General features: G+C 48.1%; 1 protein-coding gene across 1 annotated transcript in view; it reads left to right on the top strand.

Annotated features, from left to right (window-relative positions):
* Nucleotides 1–5,078: 5,078 nt before the first annotated feature.
* The window catches only part of LOC135215609 (ubiquitin carboxyl-terminal hydrolase 30-like), a gene marked incomplete in the record, with an annotated part of 167,069 nt that continues 150,434 nt past the window's right edge, over nucleotides 5,079–21,713 (top strand). The window contains 1 exon segment of the mRNA XM_064250505.1: nucleotides 5,079–5,547. Within this exon segment, the coding sequence (XP_064106575.1) occupies nucleotides 5,424–5,547 (124 nt within the window).

Raw genomic sequence — 21,713 nt, 5'->3', positions numbered from 1 at the left:
AATACACAGAAAAGTAGTCGGGCTTTATCAACAAGTTTTATTTTAATCAATTATATGGAAGAGACAGTTCGTAATAAAGCGATGAACTCTAGGAACTTTCTTTAAAGGTGCTGTAAAGAAAAATAGAGTTTATAAGGTTATCGGTTACAGCTACTGGCCCTCCTTTGATAGATAAAAATAGGAAATGAATACCATCCTAAATAACAAAGCAGAAGTAGTAATCATAGGGCCTTTGAAGCTCTCTTGATGCCTGTCACTTTGAACCGTACATTGTGAGGAAACATGCGCGAGATGCGAGTAAACAGTTGAGGTTATTGCTTGCTATCGTTAAGATGAAGCCAGCGTTATGCCAACATGAGCTCTTGCTCATAATGGAACAGCCCGTCAATTTTTAGCTAGCTCTGATTTGTTTTGAAACGGCTTGCTGGCCCAATAGTAGCTGCAAATGATCCTTGGCCCACGAGTTGTAAAGGACCGCGTGATGGTGATGGTGATGCAAGTATTCTCTAGAGAGTCTAGACCTTAATGCAAGTGACGTGTGGCTGTAAGAGCGCTTTGTGAGAGGCTGGCGAACCTGAGCGCTAAACCTGGATTCGGCAGCAAAACCAGGAAGCTGACAGGGCTCCCCAACTCCCCCAAGAGAGAGAGAGAGAGGAATATACACATACGCATGCAGGATGCAGGTTGTTGACAAGATACTTTATGTAATTTTTTTCTTCTTCTTTTGCAGTGGAATGCGTGACCACTCCAGAGCCTTACTAAGCTGCACATTTCGGACACTGATAAAGTACTAGATCGCACAGATGCATAAAATGGCATATGAGAGTGTAACAAATATATACATAGTTCAGGATATAAATAGTGCAACTGTTCTACAATACTTTTCGGGGTGCTGATAAGTTACTGTTACAATTCAATGAACTATCCTACAAACAGGTCAGTATGATGTGGTATGCAGATCGGGATGCTAATGATGTTGACTGCTGGGTTACTTTTGTACATTTACTTCTGGAACAATTAGTTATTACCTCACTCACTGCAAATACAACAAGATTAAAGGACAAATTGTTAGCAGAAATCCCTGAATTAGAAGCACACAAGAAAGGAAGTGGTTTTCTACTTGCCTTGCTGAAAGATATTCGGATACTTGTGATTGCTAAAGCAGCAAGGATACTGAGGAAGTATATTTTGGATCATGAGTCCAGATTTGTTGTTTGTTTGTATGGCGCTTTTACGTTGCATGGAACCAGTGGTTATTCAGCAACGGGACCAACGGCTTTACGTGACTCCCGAACCACGTCGATAGTGAATTTCTATCACCAGAAATACACATCTCTCACTCCTCAATGGAATGACCGAGAATCGAACCCGCGACCACCGAGGTGAGAAGCAATCACCAAACCAACCACGCCACTGAGGCGCTGAGTTCAGATTTGACGGCACCTTTGTTGAAGGATGCATCAATGATGCCATACCTCAAAGTCTGCTCCAGTTCACTATTATTTATTATTATTGATTAATAAAACCACAGCTAAGGCTGAGCTCATTAAAGTCATACCTGGCTATTGCTCAGCTCCTGCAGTACAACTGCCTCTCAAAACAGGAGGAAGAGAAGGAAGGATCGAGCGCACATCGACACTCAAAGGATAGGGAAGTTTCTTTTCCAGTGTTCATGGGCTTGGCTATCTATAAAAAACCTGGAAGAGAAATCTGGTAGAAATGCTTCATGATCATGGCATGAGCATTTCCTATGACAGGGTGCTGGAGATAGCCCGAGTGGGAGATGCTACTGTCACCACTTATGTGAAAGATGGTGCATATAGTCTGTCCACCTGTCTTGAGAAAGGGGTTGTTTACCATTGCAGTCATAGACAACATCTATCACAGCCCTTCAGCAACTACGGCTACTACCTTTTGTCATGGGACCAGCATTTCGGTATTCCAGGACCCTGCAGAGACAACCAAGGGGAAATGCGTCAGCCAGTACAATTTGGGCTAGAGAGGGTAAAATCTGTATCTGAGCTCCCCGACTCCTTCACAAATATCCCCCCTACTTCCTTCAAGTCCAAAAACCTAGCACCACCAAGTGGTGCCGTGTCAAAGCCAGTCTCAGACCTTCTAGATCGCAGTTGGCCCAAGAGCAAAGAGTCTAGCTGACTGGGGTTGGGAAAAAGTTGGTGGAGACTGGAAAGCCTTCTGGACAGCCAACTTCCCCTTTGCAAAGAGTTGTGAACAGCTTACAAAATGTGGCTGTCTGGCCTGCAAATCTGGTCGCCCTGGCAGGCGCAAATGCTACTGGCTTGGACTTACATGCACAGCTTTCTGTATTATTATTATAAAGTTAAGATTTACCAGCCCAATGAGTCTAACCAGACTCTTACAGTGCTGGCCCGAAATCATTCGGGAGGAAATTATTTAAAAAATACGCTCATAAAATGTTATGTCTACAACATGGAATGGTATGGAATGAAGTTAATGAATTATAATAAATTAATGATAAATGAGGGGATTATTTGAGGTTGGAATTAAAAATATGAATTGAACTTATAAAAGACTGAAATAGATAAAAATGACAAAAGTCATCTATTTAAAAGGGTATGTGCTAAATCTTATTAATCAAATTAGTCTTTTTTTAAAAATATTAATACTCTATATAAAGAAAAATGATCTGATTCTGATAGTATTTCTGATAATGATTTATTGCCTAAATATAAATTTCTTTCTCTATTAAAAATTAGGCATTCACATAAAATATGCTTGACTGTTAAAATTGTATTGCAGACATTGCAATGAGGGATGTTCCCTTGTGGAGTTATCATTAAATACTCGTGAGTTAGTCTTGTGTGGCCTATTCGTAATCTTGTTAATATTACTTCAGCTCGTTTTTCATTTTGTACTGATGTATTCCACAAGTCTACTTTCTGTTTGATGCACTTTAATTTATTGGTGTCTGCTTCACTATCCCACAGATTTTGCCATTTTGTTTTTATGCACTGCTTCACTGAGTTTATATATTCTGTAGCAGGCAATTTATTGTCAAAAATTGGTGAATTTATCCCAGACTTGGCCTTTTCATCTGCCTTTTCATTACCTTGGATTCCAACATGGGCAGGAATCCAGCATATTTCAATGTTAACCCCACGTGAATATAATTTATTGATGATTTGTTTAATTTCCTTTACTAAAGGGTTCTTATGTGAATAACTCTTGAGGGATTCAATTGCGCTTCTTGAGTCAGAATATATTACAAATTTAGTATTCAGTTTATTATTTGACAATTTTATCTGATTGATTGTCAATATAATTGCTGTTAACTCAGCAGTAAAGACAGTTGCTTCGATTGGCAATGAATTCTGACTTATTTTGCATGATAACACTGCAGCACAACCAACTCCTGAAGAAGATTTGGATCCATCAGTGGGCCCTTACTTCGAATGTGTTCTAATGTATACTGTTTATAGCGATCTGAAGTATAATCTTGCTTTTTTGACAGATGATAAAGGTTAGAACAACAGCAAATGTGAGGTGTATCTATAATGTTGCAAATGATGCTTCAGATACACCTGAATGAGAATTTCGACACACCAAAGGGTGACACCATGCATCTTTAAAATCTTGTGTTCATTTCAAGCTTAAAAAAAGACATTGAAACATTATAATCTTTTGCTTGCATACTTTTCAGTAGCATTATGTGATCCCTTTCCAAGATGTAATATTAATAAAAGCCCGACAGAAATGCTAGAAAAAGGTTCTCCGGCCTCATAAATGTAGGCATAGATAGAAATATCATGTCTCTATCTTTCTTATTTGCAGATTTATCAGGCAAAATGTTTCATGATGACCATTTTGTACGCAACAATGGTAAATATAATAGTAGGGGCTCTGGTGATTTCGTCAATTAACTCTTCTACCAAGGAAGACATTATCTGAGTAATGATCGATGTACTTAAAAATTTCAACAATGATTTACTCAGTGTTAGAAATCGAAACAACTAGCGGACGTCTTGAAAAGTGGCGGGCATATTGAAAATTTTGTGTGAACACCCAGATTTTTCAAAAGAGGGGGTTAAAATGAGCCCTTGTTCCAAATTTGATGCTTGTATCACAAATTGAAATGTTTTTCTACTTATCTGTTGCACCATTCTCACTGAGTAAAACTCCGATACTTAACGGGACCACTCAAGCTCCTCGTCACTGATTAAAGTTAGGAACCTATCATTTTCTTGAAACAGAAAGAAAATGTGAAGCAAATAATCAGGAGTAATATTAAAATGGGGAAATGAGAACATCAGAGCTACATACGTAGATCATCAAACTGGGTCGTCATTTCAGATATTTGTTTGGGGACGGTTTGGTTTGGTGAGCGAAACGAGCCTAATCAGTTTTTTATTATTATTATTTTTTTTGGGTATTTTATGTTTTTGAAGCCACATGGGCAAGGTATTTTCAGCACTACTGTTTGTTTATCTCATCATCACTGGTAGCTAGTAGACAGACAAGAATCAAGAAACTTAATATTTCCGATAAATTCTATATATTTATTATTGCACATTTAAAAAGAAAACATGTTACTTCTTGGGGCTTTGAGTGTCGAGGGGGTAAACAGAGTCTTGGGGGTGGCAATTGACCCCCAAGCAATCAAATAGTAGTTAGTATTCAATGAGCGCAGAGCATCCAGATTCTTTTTCTTACCGCGTGCACAGATATTAAAAACTTTGAGAAATTCAAGAATACTCTGGAGAAACATATGTTTCAAAACAGCTATGATTTCGAAAAAAAAAAAAAAAAAAAAAAAAAAAAAAAAAAAAAACTTATTTGAGAAGACTCGCCTATTGCCACCAAATATTATCGGGCCCAACGGTGGATCAAATGAAGGCCGACAGGAGATTCTCCAAAAACAAACTTGGAAACTAACGATAAACTTGACGAGAAGATAAAGTACATAGATTCATTCATCTTGTTATTGTTATTGTCAAATTAATCTACTCACATCAGAGCTAGTTTTAAACCCATTTGCATGGGAGTTTATTTATGATGCTGCCCTTACGTGTTTTCAGGGAAGAAGAAGATGTATGACGTCACTGATTGTTTACAAAAATACGGGAACAGGACATAAAACAATTTGCTAGTTGACGAGTACTACTCTAGTCCTTGGTTAAGAGGCCTTACAAGGTTGCGGTCATTGCATCTGTCTAATTATACAACCGAGAATCTGAGGATAGATTCAGTACTGTTTAATGAGACAGCTTAGTTTCGCACGAGAATAACTTGATCTACGGGAGCTTGCATGAAATTAAAGGCTTTGCTATTACCTTTGTGTATGGTAATTCGATGTACCGTTGGCTTTGTGGGGAAGCCTGGCCTATCATAGGTAGCTTATACCTAATTGTACGTAAACTAGTCGATATTATCTACCCATAAATATGATTATCATGACCGTTCCCGTAAATCTGCGATCTTCGGCTATTATTGTTGGAGCTGTGATCATTGGGGCTTATGTCATTTTTGGTGGACCTTCCGACATCCGCAGAAGGAAAAAAAGAAAAGGTAAGTAGCTATAGTTAATACGTAGTAGGTTAATACTTGTTAGGCCACCCCTTTTCTGATAAATATTTAGTAGGCCAAGTGGGTTAAACGGTCTGATGGCTAGGTTAATGTGATGTAGGCTGTAGACACAGGAACAATCCCTGAAATTATTAGACTAGCTTAACCCAGGTCAGCATTAGGCTAAGTAGAATATTGATTTATTGAATGTCCTGTAGCCTACTAGGCTACTTAGGGTAAAACACCGCATGACCTGCAGCAGGCCAACGACGATCAATGCTTGCCACCCTCCGAAAAAGTACATCATAACGCGTCCTGACACCGGAAATGGGCATCAGTCGCGACTTCTTGTTGGTGAGAAACGGAGCTAAAGACCTCTACTCTCCTTTCGAAGTAAGTATTTTCTCCAAAGTTAGAAATTAAGGCCAAATTTTAAGATTTTAACAGAGGATAGTGAAAAGGGTGTCCACGGCAGTGGAAATCTCACCAAAACGCTTCTGAAATTTTTACTTATGATTCGGTAACTTAGAAGATTGACGCCATCTCGATGTTTACGGAGTCGCTTGTCTCAACAAACTTCCCATTTCCTGTGATAAATCCGCACACCACTTGTACCCACAGACGGTGGGGCACTTGCATCACAACAATCGGAACACGGTCCCTTACCAGGACGTTTTTAAGTAAACAACTGTTTTGGTAGAAGACGACGACGAAGCGTGCACTTGGATAATTTTTTTAAATACCTAGTAAAACATCAATATTTTACATATTTATGATGATTAATTTGAAAATAGGTATTCGTTATTGAAAAAGTAACTCAATTCTGACTCAAATTTAAGTAATTATTTTTCGGAATTAGAACGTTCTTTCAAGTCCTATATTATGACGTCACGACATATTGACTTTTGTACCTATTGTAAATAATTGCTATACTTAACTTTCTAGCAGAACAGTTGTTCCGATACGTAATACAAACCATCGGTCCTTTAACAATAGGAAGTAGCTAGCGGCAGCTCGGAACGGTCGTAAGCTTTTTCGAACAAGGGGAGAAACGGTAGTTAACTGCTTGTCCGACAGTCGCGCGCCGCGCGACTGGGAGGTAAACAAATCACTTTTGCTTTCGGCCGCGGGTGTGAAGGACGTGTTCGTCATCGCTCTCTGCCCGCTTCATCGTCGTATGCTTTGTTTATATTGTGTTTTCTACTAATGGTTTGTTTGACTTGAAAATGAAACTGTAAGTACACTGTTTTCATTTTCATTACAATAATTATGAATCAACATGGAGTTATCGCCGTAGATGCGGTGATTTCCTCTCTTTCATGAATTGAACCCTTGAATTATGCCTCGGTGCCGAGGGCGGGCGCGCTCGCACCGAGTCATGTATTGTGGGCGAAAGTGTGTAATTGAAAAATGTAAGTACTCTTTTCATTATATGTTTGCCCTGTGCGTTCGTTACCGAGAGTGTGTTTGCGCTCGGCACGAGCCTTTTAATTTTGTATAATAGAATGCAATGAAAGTGGATTCGCAATTGCAATATTCTTTTCATTTTCATTTATTTATTTGCATGAAATTTAATTTGGATCAGTTTCCGTTCTTACCCGGGAATTGATCTTTTCCCCTTTAAGTTCTATGAAGTGAATCGCAAGGGCAGTATTCTGTTTCATTTTCATATTACTTTTCACTGCTGTGCGGGGGTAGGGGAAGCGAAGGTCTGCCAGGAAGTCGTCGGAAAGCTCTCCCGCGACTCCCTTGGTATCCGATTCTTCGTCTTCCTTCCTGCCCCCCGCTCAGCTTTTTCGTTGTATTTTGTATTTGGGGTCTTCCTTTGCGTTCGGGGTGGGGCATGTCTTCCCCCCGTGCGTGAGGGAACCCCTCTTACTAATCTATCTATGTTACCGCAGGTGCTACATCCGTGGGAGACGACCTTGGACAGGTATGGAACCACCGCGGAGGCAGGCGTGCCTAGCATCCACGGGACTGCTGCAGCGTCTAGCGAGGTCTGGGGCGGTCTCCACTACTACCACGGCCGCTTCATGTCTGCTCCCCCCCCTCCTGTTCTACATCCCCAGCTGTGTCGATGACGCCAGTATGCCGCTACTAGGGCCTAGCAGCCGTACCGAGGTGGGTTGCCGCCGCCGCCTGTTTTCTTCGTGTTGCCTGCCCCAGACTTCCGCTGTTCCAGCAGCTCCCCCCGGGACCGGGCGCCAGGACCCCAGGTTCCGCTGGCTGCCGATGATTCTACGAGGCGATGCGCTGGGCCTGACCGTACCTGCCGCTGATGTGATTCCCGCTGTTGGCTTGGCTGTCCCTTCTGGGTCTACCGCTGCCGTGTTCTGCCGCTCCTGAGCTGGTTGCTGTTCCTGTCGCTCCTGGTTCCTGTGCCTGTCCATTGCTGGTCTGCCCACGGTGTGTCTTCCCCAGTCCCAGGTCCTTCCGGACAGGTGCAGTCGGGCCGTGTTTGCTTCGGCAATAGCCCCGGCTCCGGCCTGGATGGAGGACCTGACGACTGTCCTGCGTGAGCTGACGAGGAAGAGGAGAGAAGAGGAAGCTGTCATCTTCGTCTTCATCGTCTGCTGCTGCCTCTTCCCCTTCGACTTCTAAGGCCCATAAGCCGAAGAAGAAGAAGGCTGCCTTCCCCCCTAAGAAGTCCTCCTTCGGGAAACTTCTAAGGGCCCGTCCCACCTCGGTGGGACGGGGGGGTCCTTCTGCTGGTCCTCCTGCTCCTTCGGGCCGCGCGGGGCCCGTCTCCCCTTCCGCAAGGAAGAGATAGACGGGGACCAGAGGAGTATCGGTTAGCTCTGGTACTTCCTCGCCTGGTGCTAGCGGCGATGCGCTACGCCAGGTTCCGGCTCGGTCTCTCGTTCGCGAGAGATCCCGAGTGTACGTTCTCCCTCGGGAGACCGTGCAGCCAAGTTTCGGCGCCAGAGTTCGCTCGGCGCCAAGACGCGGCACGGAGCAGAAGGCTGGTGAGGAGACGCTCAGGTGGACCCTTGCCAGGCCACGGCCGCTCTTGCAGCGACCAGCTGGTAACCCGTGGGTTTTCCCCCCTAAGAAGGCTCCTTCGGGACCTTCTAAGGGCCCGTCTCGCTCCGGCGATTCGGGGAGCTCTTCTGCTGGTCCTCCTGCTCCATCGGGAACAGGGCCCGTCTTTTCTTCTTACCAAGGAGAAGAAGACGGGGACCAGAGGAGTACCAGCTTCGGCTGGCACTTCCGCGCCTGGTTCTAGCGGGGGTTCTGCCGCTAAACCAGGATCCGCCTCGGCTTCTCGTTAGCGAGAAGTACCGAGTGGACGGTCTCCCCGCGGGAGACCGTCCAGTCCAAAGTCTTGACGCCCGAGCTCGCTCGCCGTCAAGGACAGAAATGCGCGGAGCAGAAGACTGGCGAGAGTCGTTGCAGACGACGCTCGTTCAGGCCAGTGGACGCTCTCGCAGCGACCAGCTGGCTGCTCGGGTTTGACGTGACGGTCCGCTGGACCAGACCACGAGTTTGAGGCGAGGAAGGGGTCCCCGCGGCCAGTCGGTACCAGCGGCTCGACGCGCCGAGAGGAACGCTCGCCGGTCTCACCGCGACAGCGAACCTAGCAGGTCACCTGACGCCGCTCCCATCGGGACCACCGGGCGAAGATGGTAACCAGCACAGCTTGCCTGACGCTAGAGATCAGCGTCGACGTTCTCATGCCGAGCCTCTCGCCCCAGGAGAGCGGCAAGGCTAGGCTGCTGCTCGATCGCACCGCGGAGGTTGACGATCAGCAGCAGCCCTCCAAGCACGCTGGTCCTGCAGCGAGCTAGGGGGGGGCGTCAGGTCTGCCTCTCCTGTACCTTCAACCTCCTCGGGCTACACAGCGAGGCGCGGGTACCTATGAGTGATCGCGAGAGGTGCGCCGCTCGCGATCCCGCTATGACGCCATATGGACCAGGCACGGTTCTAGGGAGGCCGACCAGGACATACGTGCAAGTAGCTGGAGGCGACCGTCAGGGTCTGCCGCTTTTCCTCCTTCGGAAGGAGGAGAATAATCTCGGGATCTGTTCTTGTGGAAGGACTGGCGGTCTACTCCGCAAGAAGCGTTACTCCGAGATACAGAGGAGATTTACAGAAGTCATTAAGCTGATTCGTCAGCATAATGACCTTGCGGAAGGATTGCTGCTTCCCACCAGCAGAGCCCACGTCTCTGCTCGAGTCGTTTTGGGGCCCGAGAGGGAACCCAAACCGACGGTGGGTCTGCCGCGATCGGAGCTTGCCGATTCTGTCTCGAACCAGAGTCTCTCGTCTCCGGACAAGAAGGCTCGCTCAGTTCTGGCCGGTCGATCAAGCTACTTCCACCTCCTCTACTGCGACAGCGGCGTTTCTACGTGTCTTCGGACACCGTATTTAAAATACTCCTTCGGTCCTCCTGAGAGGTTTCGACCTCGACGAGGACTGGAATGAGTCTGAGGACGGTATCGGCTCTCCCCCGTCAGGTGTCGATCAGCCCCACCCAGACGACGTTCACAGTGGCGGCAGACCCTTACCTATAGTGAGAGTTTCGTAACCAACCCTCCGCCGCGGGGGAAAACGTTTTCTCCTGACGATACGTTTTCCCAGACTCTGAGAGACCATCGCCGCAAGGCGATGGCTGCTCTATTCTTCTCCAACTGCTAGTTCCACTGGGAAGGCGAGCGAGTATCCAATTCCTCCCCCATTCCCTCTCTCCTTCCCGGCTACGAGGGAAAGGGGAGGGATCCTACAGAGATTTCTCTGTAGGATCCCACGTTCGGGACTGCGTACCGGGGGGACCTTCGGGTCCTACCTGACGTAAGCCCCGGTCGTTGAGGAGGGATCCTGACCCCATTCTCGATTCTACGGGAATCGAGAGGACCACCAGCCGATATCGTTTGACGAATTCGGTGGGGGTTTCGCAGACTGCTTAGAATTCTAAGGAATTTCTAGCGCATTCAGGATGTGTTCGAGTTTTTACGATCTCCAAACCACTTAGGCGAGACCACGGTCTAAAGTGAGCGAGACGAGACTGCCCCGATGTTACATGATAATCGGGAACCTCGCCTATGCTCGAATTCCTGGAATTTCTAGCATTGGGAAGAAGACTGCTGATGAAAAGAAACTATCTTACAGTAGGCGACCAACCTGGAATAGAGAAGATCGGACGGGAATATCCAGTTTGGCTTGAACTATCGTCTTAGTATTCTGTTCACCATTGAAGCTTTCCTTCGAGGAAGACTTCTCCTTCACTCTTTGATAGAGATCGAAGGTGGTCGATCTCCAATCCTTATTTTGTTTTCTTGAAGGAAAGAATTTAGGATGGAGATCGTTGTTCAGAATCCATACAAATATACTACGTATATTAACCTCGCGACATGATTCTACTAATCAGTTGAATTGTCCGAGGGGTAGGCGCATATCCTAGTTTATCTACGGATTGCGACTTAGAAGAGAAGTATTCTAATTGAACTGCAACTCGGGGTTGCCTGCAACCTCCCAGGAGTTTTCAGTTTCAATTTTATATCTTATGTTTTGTCACGACAACACCATTTCAACTTTTATATTTACCGAAATTCGTTTCGCCTAAATATAAATTGCTCGGCATATCTTTTATGCTCGGTAGTTCTAGCCGAACGCATTCCTTCATGGAATAATGGATTACTGGCAACTCAGGATGACGAGTTGGCGAGAGCTCAGGCTCAACTACTGCGTATTGAACTGCCTGACAGCAGCTCAGTATCAGCTGGGCCTCCGAGATGCACGGTCAGTTATGTCTCTCTCTCCCCTGGTTTGATTGACTACCGAACGTATCTCTGCCCAACAATCATGGACTTAGGTCTCTGATTAATGGGGATTCTCGCAATAATGAAGGACCATTTACTGCTGTGACGCTAGAGTCCATCGCCTTCGACATTGCGAGAATTTCAATAGAGATATCTCTTGGACTCTTTCATCTTTTCTGTTTACCGCACGGTAACAGAAGTCTGTACAAGTCTCCCGCTGCATCGCACTGCGATAATGCGAATGATTTTGCAGACATCTGAGTTTGTCTTCAAAATATCTCGTATTCGTAGGTGTACAATTGTTCATTGTTCAACCCGAATTACGAGATCTGTCAGAAGACATCGCCTACTCTCCCGACCTGACAGCTCTACTTCCAAATGTTCAGCCCATGAGAAGCAGTTCTTCAGGCGGTTTTCCCTGTGTTTTCATTACTGAAGAACGCCCCCGCTTTCATTGCAACTACGACTTCTCACCGGACAGCAATGAAAATGCGGTTTAGCGTTTTCCGCATGTATTTGTAAGCACAGGTTATGAATCTTGAGAATCCTTCTCTCGATTCGTCTGTTGAAGACCGTAGGTTGCATTCAATATCTACCTTCGTCTTCAACGGTACATAGTGTTGTTTCTCCTTAGCTGAGATTCAACAACCATGAGATGTTTTGCCTTCAGGGACCTCGGTCTCTAGAAGGCAATTGACTTTCGCCTGTTGGGCACATGCCTTAAGAGAATCATCACCTCGCTGTCCGGCATTGGTGACAAACAAAATACATTATTTGTTTGGTCTCTCGGCATAACCCTTTTAAGGCTGAAGGTCACGTGACTTACTCGGATGCTTTGACAACTTGCCTCCTACCGAAACGCAGTCAGTCGGCAGCTGTCAGAGCGCCCGAGTCAGTTACGAACTACGCTGTTGACTTAGTTCGGTTGTTACACAGCAATCATTACTTCGTTTTAATAGCTTGTCACAGTACCCATACCATTGACACCCACCATGGAGTGTCGGTGTCCTATCCACTACCGAGAACTTCGCTGCATGGGGATAGGAGGATGCGAGAGACTTCGTGGCAAACGGACAGACCAGTATGGGTACTGGACATCACCGAAGTAGAGAAGAGGAATAGGTCATGCGACTATTTCCTTCTTTTCCTCTGAGGAACTGCATGACTTCTCCTGCGAAGTCAAGCATCCAGGGGATGGGGATCCGTGACGCTCGATTTCGTACCGAACTTCGTAGCGAAGACTCAGAACCCTTCGGTCCCTGACGATTGGTTCGAGTCGTTCACAATCCCCTCCCTAATGGACTTCACCGCCTTCGATGCGAAGGAGATGCTGCCTTGTCCGCAAGAACTTCTCCGTGGCGCAGGTACTGAAGGCAGGGGTCTGGTCCAACCAGACCACATGCCCTTCCTTCTACCTTCGGGATATTGCCCACAGGTCCTTGGATCTTTTCCTTGGGATTCCCACCCGTGGTTGGCTGCTCAACACGTTGTGTAGCGAAACCCAGACCCTCGCAGGCTGAACAGCATCGAGTCCTGGTGTGACCGTAAGAATGGATGAGTGATGAGAGTGTGACTGGCTCCTCTTCCCATCTTTTTCTTCCCCTCTACCGTGGTTAGAGGGACACGGTCGTCACCCTGCTGGATTAGGACAAGATGGAAGGTGAAGCTAACTCATCAGAAGCCCCATCCTATCCCTTTCACTGGGAGGGTAGGAGCGTATATCCAACTCCACTTTCCTCCAACAAGGGGGAGGAAGTGGATGCCAGCTTGAGACAACCCATACTTTATGTTGCCTCTTGCAAACAGGAACAAGTTCTTGCTTGCTGGTACGAAGAGATACGCTTGCCTCTCTCTTAGTACTCGGCCCAGAGGTCTGACCATTGATCCTGCGGTGCACACCCCGATCAATCGGACAGAGGCTTGGATCCCTCCCTCGCTCTTACGACCAGGGAGGCATTCCAGGGATGGACGAACACCAGTCTGTTCATCAAAAGACTCAGATTCCTCCCACCAAGAAGTGAGTCTTCCTATTGTTAAAGGACCGATGGTTTGTATTACGTATCGGAACAAATGACAATTTGTCGAAAATTGCATTTTTCCTAACTATACAAACCTGAGGTCCTTTACATATAGTCCCTCCTCATGCCACCCCTCACTGCGTATTTTGCATGGGCCAAAAGCAAAAGTGATTTGTTTACCTCCCAGTCGCGCGGCGCGCGACTGTCGGACAAGCAGTTAACTACCGTTCTCCCCTTGTTCGAAGCTTACGACCGTTCCAGCTGCCGCTAGCTACTTCCTATTGTTAAAGGACCTCAGGTTTGTATAGTTAGGAAAAATGCAATTTTCGACAAATTGTCATTTTACCAGTTATTCATGCAGATTGTTATCAGCTATTCATGTAATTGTTATAATCATATTGCGCATATATATCTTTATTATTTACTTTTTGGATATATGAAGATGTTTTACTGCCGGATTATCGCCGTAGTGTGAAGCAATCGTTTTCAGTCCCTGGGCCTCTGTCTGTTTTCGCACCATAAGAAATCATGGGGCCGAATTTACAATGACCAGAAAGTCGTTAAAAGAGGAAAGTTAGCATTGAGGGGCATATGTTTTGATTGAGAAAAATACAATTGTTCCGATACGTAATACAAACCATCGGTCCTTTAACAATAGGAAGTAGCTAGCGGCAGCTGGAACGGTCGTAAGCTTCGAACAAGGGGAGAACGGTAGTTAACTGCTTGTCCGACAGTCGCGCGCCGCGCGACTGGGAGGTAAACAAATCACTTTTGCTTTCGGCCGCGGGTGTGAAGGACGTGTTCGTCATCGCTCTCTGCCCGCCCCTTCATCGGTCGTATGCTTTGTTTATTATGTGTTTCTACTAATGGTTTGTTTTGACTTGAAAATGAAACTGTAAGTACACTGTTTTCATTTTCATTACTTAATTATGAACCCTTGAATATGTCTCGGTGCCGAGGGCGGGCGCGCTCGCGCCGAGTCATGTATTTGGGCGAAAGGGTGTAATTGAAAAATGTAAGTACTTTTTTCATTATATTTTTGCCCTGTGCGTTCGTTACCGAGAGTGTGAGTGCGCTCGGCACGAACTTTTAATGTTTGTATATAGAATGCAATAAATGAAAGTGGATTCGCAATTGCAATATTCTTTTCATTTTCATTTATTGATTGCATGAATTTAATCTGGATCAATTTTCGTTCTTACCCGGGAATTGATCCTTACGATTTTTTATGTGAATGAAATCGCAAGTGCAGTATTCTGTTTCATTTTCATATATATTTTATGATAGCATCATATTATTGGATCAAGTTTCCGTTCTTACCCGGGAATTGATCTTTTCTCCTTTAAGTTCTATGAAGTGAATCGCAAGGGCAGTATTCTGTTTCATTTTCATATTACTTTTCACTGCTGTGCGGGGGTGGGGAAGCGAAGGTTCTGCCAGGAAGTTGGTAGCCGATTCTTCGTCTTCCTTCCTGCCCCCCGCTCAGCTTCTTCATTGTATTTTGTATGTGGGGGCTTCCTTGCGTTCGGGGTGGGGCATGTCTTCCCCCCGTGCGTGAGGGAACCCCTCTTAACTAACTATCTATGTTACCGCAGGTGCTACATCCGTGGGAGACGACCTTTGAATGTAGATGTAGATCCTCACGAGGTTTGTACTCGTTGTCGGGGGCGAGAGGGCTCCCGCAACGAGCCCTGTGTAACGTGTTGCATTCGTCAGAGGCGCAGTGGGTGCTGTACGAGGACACAAGAAGTCATCGGAAGTCCAGTGACTCCTTTGGTAACGGACGTCCAGTTGTACTCGGGGTCTTCCGTCCGCTCTGGGTGGGGTTCTCTCCCCCCAGGCGCGAGGAAGCCCCTCTAATTAACCCGACTGTTGCTTCCGCAGGTTTGCCATCAGCGAGGACGACCTGGGACAGGTGTGAGAGTCGCTGGGACTGCAGGGGTTGATTCAGCGGTTGGCGGGGTCGGCAGTGGTCACTCATGATACGGTAACCACTACAACAACCACAATCTCGACACCAGCATATGAGATGTCACCGCACCTGGTGTACACCACCACTGTCATGTCGGTAACACCCACGGCTGCAATCCAGAACCAATTCCTGCCGTGCCAATCAGGACGGTGCCACCGCCACCTGGGTTCTTTGTATTGCCGACCCCGGACTGCCGCTGCCCAAAGAGTACCCCCCTGGACCTGCCGCCAGTGCCGAGGATGACGGTAGCTGCCGACAGGACGCCTGTCTCTCCTGTGGTACCTGCCGTGCCTGCCGTACCTGTTGCTGTCCCAGCCGCTCATTCCCTTTCAGATCAGGTGCCTGCTGCTCATTCACTTTCAGATGTTCCTGCGGTTCCTGGACCTGTTCCTGTTGTTCCTGCTGTTGGTGATGCTGTCACAGTCTCAGGTCTTTCCGGACAGGTGCAGTCGGGCCCTGTTGCTTCGGCAACTGCCCCGGCTCCCTCCTGGATGGAAGACCTGACGTCTGTCCTGCGGAGCCTGGCGAAGAAGAAGAGGAAGAGGAAGAAGGTGTCGTCGTCGTCTTCTTCGTCGTCCGCTGCCTCTCCTTCCCCTTCGACTTCTAAGGCCAAACAGCCGAAGAAGAAGAAGGTTGCCTCCTTCCCCCCTAAGAAGACTCCTTCGGGATCTTCTAAGGGCCCGGCTCGCTCAGGCGAGCTGGGGAGCTCTTCTGCTGGTCCTCCTGTTTCCTTCGGGAACGGGGCCCGTCGCTTCTTCTGCAAAGAATAAGTCGACGGGGACCAGAGGGCACCAGCCTCGGCTGGTGCGTCCTCACCTGGTGCTAGCGGGTCTGCCGCTAAACCAGGTTCCGTCTCGGCCGCTTCTCGTTCGCGAGAAGCACCGAGTGGACGCTCTTCCAAGAAGACCGTCCAGCCAAAGTTTTGAAGCCCGGAGCTCGCTCGCCGTCAAGACAGCGGCGCGGAGCAGAAGACTGGCGAGAGTCGTGCACACGACTCTCGCAGCGATCAACTGGCTGCTCGGGCTAACGTGACGGTCGCTGATCAGCCACGGGTTGAGGCGAGGAAGGAGTCCCCGCGGCCGCCGGTACCAGCCACGGCTGGTACCAGCGACTCGACGCGCCGAGAGGACGCTGGCCGGTCTCGACGCGACACAGAGCCTAGCAGGTCACCCGTCCGCCGCTCCCGATGGGACCGGGGGGCGGAGACGGTGACCAGCGGCAGCTCGCCTGACGCTAGAGATCGGTCTCGACGTTCTCAGCCGAGCCAATCGCCCCAGGCGAGCGGTAATGCTAGGCCTGCTGCTCCGACCGTCACCGCGGGTTGACGATCAGCAGCAGCCCTCCACGCACGCTGGTCCTGCCAGCGAGCGAGGGGGGAGCGTCAGGTCTGCCTCTCCCATAACGGGTTGAGGCGAGGAAGGGGTCCCCGCGGCCGTCGGTACCAGCCACGGCTGGTACCAGCGGCGCGACGCGCCGAGAGGACGCTCGCCGGTCTCACCGTGACAGCGAGCCTAGCAGGTCACCTGACGCCGCTCCCATCGGGACCGGGCGGAGACGGTAACCAGCAACAGCTCGCCTGACGCTAGAGATCAGCGTCGACGTTCTCAGCCAAGCCTCTCGCCTCAGGCGAGCGGCAAGGCTAGGCATGCTGCTCGAGCTCGCCACCGCGGGTTGACGATCAGCAGCAGCCCTCCAAGCACGCTGGTCCTGCCAGCGAGCTAGGGTTGGGGGGAGCGTCAGGTCTGCCTCTCCTGTACCTTCAACCTCCTCGGCTACGCCGGGAGGAGCGATGGTAACCTATGAGTGATCGCGAGAGGTGCGCCGCTCGCGACCCCGCTATGACGCCGTATGGACCAGGCACGGTTCTAGGACCGACCAGGACATACGCGCAATTAGCTGGAGGCGACCGTCAGGGGTCTGCCGCTCTTCCTCCTTCTGAAGGAGGATATCTAGGGATCTGTTCTTGTTGGGGGGACTGGACGGTCCTACTCCGCAAGACGCGGTTACTCCCGAGATACAGAGGAATTTGCAGAAGTCATAAGCTGATTCGTCAGCATAATGACCCTGCGGAAGGATTGCCGCTCCCACCAGCAGAGCCCACGTCTCTGCTCGAGTCGTTTTGGGGCCCGAGAGGGAACCCAAACCGACGGTGGGTCTGCCGCGATCGGAGCTTAGCCGATTCCTGTCCTCGAACCAGTGTCTCGTCTCCGGACAAGAAGGCTCTCTCAGTTCCTGGCCGGTCGATCAAGCTACTTCCACTCCTCTACTGCGACAGCGGCGTTTTCTAGTGTATTCGGACCACCGTATTTCAAATACTCCTTCGGTCCTCCTGAGAGGTTTCGACCTCGACGAGGACTGGAATGAGTCGGAGGACGGTATCGGCTCTCTCCTGTCAGGTGTCGATCAGCCCCACCCAGACGACGTTCACAGTGGCGGCAGACCCTTACCTACAGTGAGAGTTTCGTAACCCTCCGCGGGGAAAACGTTTTTCTCCTGACGATACGTTTTTTCCAGACTCTGAGAGGCCATCGCCGCAAGGGCCGATGGCTTGCTCCTACTCTTCTCACCAACTGCTAGTTCCACTGGAAGGCGACGCGAGTATCCAATTCCTTCCCCATTCCCTCTCTCCTTACGGCTACGAGGGAAAGGGGAAGGATCCTACAGAGATTTTCTTTGTAGGATCCCACGTTCGGGGACTGCGCTAACCGGGGGGACCTTCGGGTCCTACCTGACGTAAGCCCCGGTCGTTGAGGAGGAATCCTGCTCCATTCTCGATTTCTACGGGAATCGAGAGGACCACCAGCCGATATCGTTTGACGAATTCGGTGGGGGTTTCGCAGACTGCTTAGAATTCTACGGAATTTCTAGCGCATTCAGAGTGTTCGAGTTTTTACGATCTTCAAACACTTACGCGAGACCACGGTCCAAAGTGAGCGAGACGAGAATCCCCGATATGTTACACGATAATCGGGAACCTCGCCTATGCTCGAATTCCTGGAATTTCTAGCATTGTGAAGAAGACTGCTGCTGAAAGAAACTATCTCACAGTAGGCGACCAACCTGGAATAGAGGAGATCGGACGGGAATATCCAGTTTGGCTTGAACTATCGTCTTAGTATTCTGTTCACCATTGAAGCTTTCCTTCGAGGAAGACTTCTCCTTCACTCTCTTTGACAGAGAACGAAGGTGGTCGATCTCCAATCCTTATTTTGTTTTCTTGAAGGAAAGAATTTGGATGGAGATCGTTGTTCAGAATCCTACAAATATACTACGTATATTAACCTCGCGACCTGATTCTTTGCTAAGCAGTTGAATTGTCGAGGGGTAGGCGCATATCCTAGTTATTCTACGGATTGCGACTTAGACGAGAAGTATTATAATTGAACTGCAACTCGGGGTTGCCTGCAACCTCCCAGGAGTTTTCAGTTTCAATTTTATTATACTTATGGTTTGTCACGACAACACCATTTCAACTTTTATATTTACCGAAATTCGTTTCGCCTAAATATAATTGCCCGAGCATATCTTTTATGCTCGGTAGTTCTAGCCGAACGCATTCCTTCGTGGAATAATGGATTACCTGGCAAACTCAGGATGACGAGTCAGCAAGGCTTCAACCACTGCGTATTGAAACCTGCCATGATATAAGCAGCTCAGTATCAGCTGGGCCTCCGAGATTCACGGTCATGTATGTCTCTCTCTCCCCTGCTTGATTGACTACCGAACCGTATCTCTGCTAACAATCATGGACTTAGGTCTCTGATTAACGGGGATTCTCGCAATAATGAAGGACCATCTACTGCGGTGACGCTAGATTCCATCGCCTTCGACATTGCGAGAATTTTCAACAGAGATATCTCTTGGACTCTTTCATCTTTCTGTTTACCGCACGGTAACAGAAGTCTGTACAAGTCTCCCGCTGCATCGCACTGCGATAATGCGAATGATTTTGCAGACATCTGAGTTTTGTCTTCAAAATATCTCGTATTCGTAGGTGTACAATTGTTCATTGTTCAACCCGAATTACAAGATGGTCAGAAGACATCGCCTACTCTCCGACCTGACAGCTTCTACCTCCAAATGTTCAGCCCATGAGAAGCAGATTCTTCAGGCGGCTTTCACCTGTGTTTTCATTACTGAAGAACGCCCCGCTTTCATTGCAACTACGACTTCTCACCGGACAGCCAATGAAATAGCGGGTAGCGTTTTCAGTCATTTGTAAGCACAGGATTATGAATCTTGAGATCCTTCTCTCGATTCATATGTGAAGACGTAGGTTGCATTCAATATCTACCTTCGTCTTCAACGGTACATAGTGTTGTTTCTCCTTAGCTGAGATTCAACAAACATGAGATGTTTTACCTTCAGGGACCTCGGTCTCTAGAAGGCAATTGACTTTCGCCTGTTGGGTACATGCCTTAAGAGAATCATCACCTCGCTGTCCGGCAATGGTGACAAACAAATACATCATTGGTTTGGTCTCTCGGCATAACCCTTTAAAGGCGAAGGTCACGTGACTTACTCGGATGCTTTGACAACTTGCCTCCTACCGAACGCAGTCGGTCGGCAGCTGTCAGAGCGCCCGAGTCAGTTACGAATTACGCTGTTGACTTAGTTCGGTGTTACACAGCAACCTTACTTCGTTTTAATAGCTTGTCACAGTACCCACCCATACCATTGACACCCACCATGGAGTGTCGGTGTCCTATCCACTACCGAGAACTTCGCTGCATGGGGATAGGAGGATGCGAGAGACTTCGTTGCTAACGGACAGACCAGTATGGGTACTGGACATCACCGAAGTAGAGAAGAGGGATAGGTCATGCGACTATTTCCTTCTTTTCCTCTGAGGAAACTTGCCATGACTTCTCCTGCGAAGTCAGGCACCCAGGGGATGGGGATCCGTGACGCTCGATTTCGTACCGAACTTCGTAGCGAAGACTCAGAACCCTTCGGTCCCTGACGATTGGTTCGAGTCGTTCACAATCCCCTCCCTAATGGACTTCACCGCCTTCGATGCGAAGGAGATGCTGCCTTGTCCACAGAACTTCTCCTTGGCGCAGGTACTGAAGGCAGGGGTCTGGTCCAACCAGACCACATGCCCTTCCTTCTACCTTCGGGATATTGCCCACAGGTCCTTGGATCTTTTGCCTTGGGACCCGTGGTGGCTGCTCAACACTTTGTGTAGCGAACCCAGACCCTCGCAGGCTGAACAGCATCGAGTCCTGGTGTGACCGTAAGAATGGATGGTGAATGAGAGTGTGACTGGCTCCTCTTCCCATCTTTTTCTTCCCCTCTACCTGTGGTTAGAGGGACACGGTCGTCACCCTGCTGGATAAGGACAAGATGCAGGTGAGCTACTCAACAGAGCCCCATCCTATCCCTTTCACTAGGGATAGGAAGCGTATATCCACCACTTCCTCCAACAAGGGGGAGGAAGTGGATGCCAGCTTGAGACAACCCATACTTTATGTTGCCTCTTGCAAACAGGAACAAGTTCTTGCTTGCTGGTACGAAGAGATACGCTTGCCTCTCTCTTAGTACTCGGCCCAGAGGTCTGACCATTGATCCTGCGGTGCACACCCCGATCAATCGGACAGAGGCTTGGATCCCTCCCTCGCTCTTACGACCATGGAGGCATTCCAGGGAGTGGACGAACACCAGTCTGTCATCAAAAGACTCAGATTCCTCCCACCAAGAAGTGAGTCTTCCTATTGTTAAAGGACCGATGGTTTGTATTACGTATCGGAACAAATGACAATTTGTCGAAAATTGCATTTTTCCTAACTATACAAACCTGAGGTCCTTTACATATAGTCCCTCCTCATGCCACCCCTCACTCTGATACTCTGCGTATTTTGCATGGGCCAAAAGCAAAAGTGATTTGTTTAACCTCCCAGTCGCGCGGCGCGCGACTGTCGGACAGCCTTTTTTAACTACCGGTTTCTCCCTTGTTTTTCGAAGCTTACGACCGTTCCAGCTGCCGCTAGCTACTTCCTATGTTAAAGGACCTCAGGTTTGTATAGTTAGGAAAAATGCAATTTTCGACAAATTGTCATATTATTCAATAGCTAGCTTGTAAAAAATACTTGATTACAAAAAACTTGATTGACAACTAAGCAGCATACCTACTATGGGTTCCAGAGTCAGTGCAAGCACGTTTTTTGGCAATATTTCTGTAACGAACACTCGTATCAGAACGAGATTTTGCTATAGTGCATTACACTCAGTGCCGTAATTTATAAGGGTGTCGTGAATCACTAATCGTAAAGAATAACGACACTTGTCCTTGTACCAAGAGATAAAAACTCCATTATCCAGAAATGGATACGAACACGCGTAAAAAGCTCCACCTACCCTCTCCCCCCCCCACTGCCACCGCTGTCCTTCCTTCCTTCGCCTTCCTTTCTCTCTCTCTCT

The sequence above is a fragment of the Macrobrachium nipponense genome, chromosome 5, assembly GCF_015104395.2.
Source record: "Macrobrachium nipponense isolate FS-2020 chromosome 5, ASM1510439v2, whole genome shotgun sequence".
In the NCBI taxonomy this organism is placed as follows: domain Eukaryota; kingdom Metazoa; phylum Arthropoda; class Malacostraca; order Decapoda; family Palaemonidae; genus Macrobrachium; species Macrobrachium nipponense.
Note: the sequence above shows the minus strand (reverse complement) of the source record. Positions and strands in the feature narration are given on the sequence as shown.